Source organism: Plasmodium gallinaceum (genome assembly GCF_900005855.1).
Source record: "Plasmodium gallinaceum strain 8A genome assembly, contig: PGAL8A_v1_72, whole genome shotgun sequence".
NCBI lineage: Eukaryota > Apicomplexa > Aconoidasida > Haemosporida > Plasmodiidae > Plasmodium > Plasmodium gallinaceum.
The window spans coordinates 24,834-32,671 of record NW_021628233.1 but is presented as its reverse complement, the minus strand read 5'-3'; the positions used below and the strand labels follow the sequence as shown (position 1 = coordinate 32,671).

The 7,838-nt window shown below is 18.1% G+C and overlaps 1 protein-coding gene across 1 annotated transcript; it reads right to left on the bottom strand.

The window, feature by feature from the left end:
* Nucleotides 1–1,220: 1,220 nt before the first annotated feature.
* Nucleotides 1,221–2,073, bottom strand: PGAL8A_00190000 (Plasmodium exported protein, unknown function; the record flags this gene model as incomplete). The annotated part of the gene is made up of 2 exons (XM_028670582.1): nucleotides 1,221–1,794; nucleotides 1,919–2,073. The coding sequence occupies 2 exons, from the start codon at nucleotides 2,071–2,073 to the stop codon at nucleotides 1,221–1,223; spliced, it is 729 nt and encodes a 242-aa protein (XP_028527320.1).
* Nucleotides 2,074–7,838: the final 5,765 nt, after the last annotated feature.

Below are 7,838 nucleotides of genomic sequence, written 5' to 3'. Positions count from 1 at the left end.
TAAAAAATGTTCCTTTCTTAAATGAGATTAACTAATTTTTGGGGATAATGAAAAAGTTTAATTCTAAGCTATATGAAAGAGTATTTTATTATTGTTAATATTTAATTTTTATATATTCTGAAAATGCTGCTGATAACTCTAACGATGATTTTAGTGAAAATATGGGTAATTTTATATTAAAGTAAATAAATGCTTTGAACACAAATGCTCTTTTGTATATTTCACGTGTTTAAGGTATTTTTATACCTTTATTTACAGTAATTATAATTCTTAGGTAACATCTGCGTTCTATTTGTTAATATTTATGTTAAATATTCTATTAGAGTCGTTGAATTCCTAATTAATAAAATATTTACAGAAACATTAAAAAAAAATAATTAGGCATTATATGATTAAAGAAAATTTTTGTAATCCTTATATCTCTCTAAGTTTCATCATATTTTCGTTTTATTCAACTTGTACTTTAATTCTTTTCTCTTTCATCTGACGTTTTCTCTGCAAAATAGATTAATTTAACCACAAGTATAATATAAAAATTATTATTTTTTATATGTTCTCTTTTATACTATCTATTTACTTGTTATCGCACTTTATATATTTCATTTTTTTTACAAAAATACGTAAATATTTTTTATTTGTTCGTATTTCTGCATTCATTTGATTTTTCTTTTGTATTTTATGTGAGTTCATTTTCTTTTAGTAAATATATATACATTCATTTTGTTATTTCTCTAATTTACAAATGAAATAAAAAAGATCTTAACAGGTTATTCTATGAAATCAAATAACTTTTCGTAAACCTCACAAAAAATATATACTTATCTTTAATCATACTTTAATGCTATTTTCAAATGACTATAACATTCGTTGTTTTTTTAACCATTCTATCTCTTTGGATAAAACAAAAAAAATCATTTAATAAAATTATTATAATTTATTAAGTTCAATTATATGGAATTTTTTTTTAAATCCAGGATTAATATATTCAAATCTTGTTCTTATAAAATATTTTGAAGTTATAAAGGCAACTGCAAATATGATTTATTCTTTACTAATATTTCATTTTTTTTTCATATATATTTCTTGTACAATTTTATGTATTTTTTTCAACATTTTTTTCTTCTTTCCACTAGTTTTTATTTATTTTTTCGAAATAATTACTTTTATACTTTTGAGTTTTTCATTCCGTGTTTTTTTAATATTGTTTTTCTTAATTTCCTTTATCTATCTAAATCATCAGTAGTTATTTTACATCCAATCCAATTTTGTTCAACCTTTTTTAAAAATGATTGAAAATCTCTACTAATGAAATTCAACCAACTATGAAAATTACTCTCCTTATATTCAATAGACAAATTTAAATTTACCATCATCCTCATTATAATGCCATGGCAAAGTTTTAAATAACTTACCCATTCAGAATACCACATATTAAATCTCCAACTTGAATTCATTCTTCTTGTTTTTTCTTGATAAATTTCTTGCATTTCAAAATAAAAAGAAATCCATATATAAGATAATTTTTTACATAAATCCCTCAATAACTCCATTTGTAAACTTTCTCCATTGTCATTATAATTCGCTGAATTATTTTCTTCCGAATAAGAATCATCTGAATCATATGATTCTTCTGGTGAATCTTCTTGATTTACAGTTCTTTCTTCTACCTTACTTTCAGGTATATAAAATCCATGTAACAATTCATGTTCATCTGCTTCCGATAAACATCTTTCGTATCCTACTTTTAATTTATCATTTAACACATATTTGCAATTAAAATATTTGACAGAATCTCTATAATTAAAATTATAAATTATACATAAAAAAAAAATATATTATTTATATTAAAAGAATATTAAATATATTAAAAAAATATATATACATATATATGATTATAAAACTAAAACATAAATCTTACTTTGTAATGCAAAAACAACGGCATATGCAAATTAAGAGATAAAATATAGTAATATTTAAGAAAACAATCAAAACATTTACTCTTACAATTTTATGATGTGATTTTAAGAGTTGGATAAATAAAGTTGATACAAACAACCTTTTATCTTTATCCATTTTATTTTTATAGTTTCAGTAAATTTAGAAATATAATAACAAATTAAATTAATTCAATATGTTTCCTAAATATAACAAAATATTTAAAAAAAAATAATTTTCCTTGTTATTAACTCAAGTGTTTTAAATAAGGGGAATAGATTGTGCTACGCAAATGAAATAATAATGTGAGACTCTCTATTAATAAAAAGGATATTACAAAATATAAGAAAATAAATTAACATATATTTTAACATAAATATGTGAAAATTGTATATTAATATGATTTAATTATTAAAATAATAGGTCTAGGAAATTGAGCCTCATGAAATTTTATAAATTTAAGAAAAATTAATGTGGTTAATTTATTACATTTCTTAAAATAATCTTTTATATTAATTCATGACTTGTGCATTTTTTTTTTTTTATATTTTCTTCGATTATTATCTTAACAAAAATAATTTGAAAATTTGTTTGTACATGCAATGCCAATACTTCATTATCTTTTTATTCATATATTTATAAAAAATATTCATGAAAAAAAGTTATTTTTAATTATAAAAAATTGTTTTCCCCTTATAAATATTTAGGTAATTATAATAAAAATTATATAGACATTATATAGATTATATGATTGGAAATAACAAATATATAAGAATTGTATTTAAATAAAAGTGGTTTAATCAAATTTAGAACATGCGTTTTTAATAACCGTTAACCTTTTCTTTAATTAATTTTATTTTATAATAATTTAGGAAATGCTATATATATTTTTTTATTCTTCAAATGTATTTCATACCAATTTAAGAAATGCTATATATATATATATATATATATGTATTTTTATTCTTTATATAACTAGAAGTATGTGGTTCAATATTTTGGTTAACTTTGTTGTAATGTTAAAATTATTTTTATTTTCATTATTTTAATATCTAAATTTATTAATTATAATTGACTAAAATACATTAACATACATTTTTTAGGGTTAATATAATGATTTTCTTCTCTTTTCTTTTTTTTTCTTTTCCAAAAAAAGATATGGAAAATAAATAACTTCTTAAAACAAACCATTTAACAAACACTTAAAAAAACTATTATAGAAATTTGTTAAAAAATATGCTTCGGTATATTAAAATTAAAAAACATTTAGTAAAGAACTTGAAAAAAGATTACAGTTTTCAACAAAAAAAAAAAGAAAATAAATAAGGATATAATTTTTTTCCTTTTTTAATTATTATAAATACCTAATCAGAGAATAAATAAAATTTCTCTAAAAATGTGAATTTTTTATTATAAATTTTTAATTTTTAATGAAAGCAAGTAATATTTCATAATGAAACACCAATTTAAAGCATATTTTTATTTGTATTTTTCTTTAAGAAATCTATGTATAATTATAAAACTTCGGAAATATTTAACTTTTTATATATATTTTAATTATATTTATAGATTATATATATTTATATATATTATAAATTAAGATATTCTAAAAGATATGCAGGATCTTAGAAAATTAAATGTAAAAACATAAAAATAATTTAGCTAGTTATCATAAATTTTATTATAATATTTTATATAAAAATTCACTTTAATTATTTTTTTTTTGTTAAATATCAATCAATTCATTATATTATTTGTTCTTATCTTTGCAATGTTTTTATATTTTATATTATCTATATATGCTATTTTATTTTGTTAATTCCTATTATTCCATGATTATATATTTTTTTTACATATACTGCTTTTAAAAATAAAAAAGTAAAACTGTTATTTGTTTTAATACTTTTTTTATTTTAAACCAAAATTTTTTAGCTATAAAATTAATGAAAATATAGTTGGACATTATTATTTTTTAAAATTAACATTACAAAATAATTAAAATTCAAAAAAAAAATGTAGTTTATACAATTTGCTTTTTAATTTTGTTATTTTATTTTTTTTTCATTTTGAATTAATAATGTTGATGATTTAAATATCTTATAATTTATATTTTTTCATCGAAATTAATGAAATTTATATTTTCATTTGAATTATTATTGTTTGAAATATAAAAATGATTTAAATATAATTTAAGTATAACATGAAATCAAAATTTTTTATTTAAATAAAATTAACCTAAATAAGTTGAGAAATTTGAATTTTACAAATGTAATCTCATGTAGTGAGAGAACAATTTTTATTTTAAATAAAATGGTAATATATTGAAATTAAAGAAAAATAATTTTTTTTTTTCCCTTTTAATATAATATTGACAAATAAAAATCGTAAAATTTAGTAAAATTTTATGAGTTAAATGTTTGTCAAATTGTTAAGATTCAAATCGAACGAATATTTTATTAATAAAAAGCGTTATTAACTTTATTAGACATAAATATCATTTATATAAAATAATTTAATAGAATCTCATAAAAGGAGATCATGAGTAAGAACTAATCGTATGCATTAAAGTAGTTATACAAAGAAAGATTATTAAAAAAGAATTTTTTTTTAAATTATATTTTTTTTTTTTTTTGATTGAAATGATAATTATTATTTCGTAATTTACATTTTGGAGATGAAAAATGTAAATTTTGATCAAGAAAATGCTTTTAGTTATAAATCACACGTATTTTCTTTGTAGAATAAAAATTTTAAATGATAGAAAATTTGTTTATTAAATATATGATGTTTTAATATTTGTTACACTATGTTTACATAATTATTATAAGTTAACATTCATTTTAAATGCAACTTATAAATTAATTTGAAAGACAAAACACTTATTTTTTTAAGCTTTTAATCTAGAACCATAATAATTATGATTGTTATCTCCTTTTAAAATTATGTATTCTATGTATATAGTAATGAATGAAGAATTTAAGAAACATCAATGAGATAAAGAACATAGTTTAGTTTGACAAATCATATGAACTCAAGTTACGAAAAGATAATGAAAATATATGGGTCCATATACTTGATGTACGACTCAGGTTAAATAAAAAATCCATATAAAATTATTTTGATTGATTGGATAATTTTGAATTCTTAGAGAATATACTAAGATAGTCTATAAATGAAATATAAATCATATATGAATATATGTTGATTAAGATCCCTTTTAAGGAATTAGAAAATTATGTTTTAAATTAACATGTACCTAAAATAATATTATTACAAATATTATTATCCAAGTTTTTATTTGCTAAAAAAAAAAAATTATACTTATAGGACATTATAAAAGGTAATCGAAAAACCAGTTATTCAGAATCCTTAGAATTATTTATTAATGGTTATATAAAGTATAAAGTCTCCTTTTATTTGATAAACCTAATGATTCAACACAAATTGAACATAAGAAAACTTTTTTAGCACATATATTAGACCTTATAGGAGGTATTATATTAAAAGATCAACATATAGAAAGATTTTTTTAGATATTGTACTTTTCATATTAATACTAGAGAAAATATATATTTTTAAATTTACATCACAAGAGATACTAATATATGTAAATAATAAGAAAATAATAGGAATAATATATCTTAAGTGTATAATAAGTGTTATTTTTATAGTAACATAGTTAAAATGAAGAAAAATTACATGTATAGAGAGAAAAAAATGAAATAATGTAAATGTATGATAATTTAATAAAAATGCAAAAAAATAATATAGTAAAATGAAAAGTACAGAATTTAATAAAATATGTAGAATCATTATAGAGTTATTTAAAAATGAAATGAACTCATGAAACATTTTTTAGTACAAAATTATTTCTAACATTATTTTTCTTTTCTTCAAAAACAGAAGAGTTAAATAAATGTGAGATGTCATAATAACGAAATCCAAGACGAGCATTGATAACTTTATAGAAAAAAAAGGTAGAATCATTATAGTAAAAAAAGAAAAAGAAACTGAGAACACATTAAAAAATAAAAAATAAAGAGGTTAAAAAGTAAAAAAATGTGAATAATATTCCCATTTAGTTAATTATAATAATAATGGAATTATCAGTAATTTTAATCAAATAGTTAAAATTAACACAAAAGAATTTTGAGTCTTACGAGATACTAAATCTTTTTTATATACCATATCTACTATTTAGACAATAGAGTTAGAGGAAGAACCTAAATTATAAGTTTCTTAGTTAAAATATGTACAGCTTGTGAAATGAAGATAAATATTTTATTATAGTTATAAGCATGAAAACTTTCATTAAACAAGTTAAGACTATATTTACCATGGTGAGCACAAATAGTTTATAATAGAAAAAATGTCATGAAAACATTATAACTTATTTGCTAAAGGAACTAATAAGTATTTTATGTATGCATTTCAAGTCAAACTAGAAGATTAAGAAAACATAAAATCCTATGATAAATCATTTACGAAAAATTTAACTCATAAAAATGATTTAATGTGTCAGCATTAAAAGGAAAAATTAAAAAAGTAGTTTGAATCTAATTTATTTTTTCAAAAAAATAAAATGATGGAAATAGTAACTAAACATTAAGTTTTTATTGAAGTAGTAGTAAACAACGTATATATAACAATATTCAGCAAATGATAAAATATAATTTGGGTTATATCAAGATGTTAAATAATTTCTACAGTAAAAGTTATATAAAATCTCATTATACAAAATTGTTTCACCTGATATATTCATTAAAAAAAAGGATGTTACATTAAGAGTAACATTATATTAACATTACATAAACAGGTTAGCGTGAATAACCTACAGGTTATTTCAAATATTTATCAATAAAAAACATTATTTTTTTAAATATAATAATTAGTAAAATAAATTTAATATAAAAAGTTAGATATTCACACATTTTATTTAAGAGAATAACTTAACAAATAGTAAATAAATTTTGTCGTATAAATGCATATATATATATATATATAACAAGAAATTTTATTTATGAAAATATAATTTTTTCTATAGATAATTTTTTATATAAACAAAGATTATTTTATATATAATCAATGGTTTTTAGAATGAGAATTTATGTTTTACTAAAAATAAGAAAAAGTTATTATTAAATTAGGTAAATTTCTTTTATTTAGTAATTAATACTTTAAGAATAATGAAAATATAAACTTATTTCATACGATATTTACTGTTTAAATAGAAATTTTACTTATTTCGTATAAAATTTACAATTTTTTAAATAAAATACACTGAATTATTATTTTATATATTCTTAATGCATAGACAAAAAGTAGTAATATTGCCTTTTTGAATTGTTAACAAGACACAAATATAATTTATATAGATGTTTAATTATGCATGTAATACATTTAAGAATACATATTTTCTTTAAGACAAATTTTTTTTTGTTTAAATTAAACTTTTTCTTGTATCAATATCTTTTTAGAAAATATTTTTTTTATTAATAATTATGTTATTTATAAAAAAATAAAACATTTTTTTTAATTATTTTTTTTTTTAAATGAGAAAAAAAACTGCAATGTGCTTTATAAAAATTATGCTTTTAGAAACCATAATTTTTATGCATAATTAGATACTATTGTAAAATAAAAATTGATGATCAATATTTTATAATTTTTTTTTTTTTTTTTTTTTTAATATTATGTGTTTACTTAATTACCATGCAAAAGAATAATAAAATATATCCAGTTAAAATATATCTTGTAATTAGATCTTAAAAGTTATATGAAGTTATATTTTTTATATTATGTTTTTTGATTATTTTGAATTATATTTTTTTTTATAATTTATTATTTGTAAATTAAAGAAATATTTCCCTAAAAACTCTTTATAAATTTGATTATTCAATACT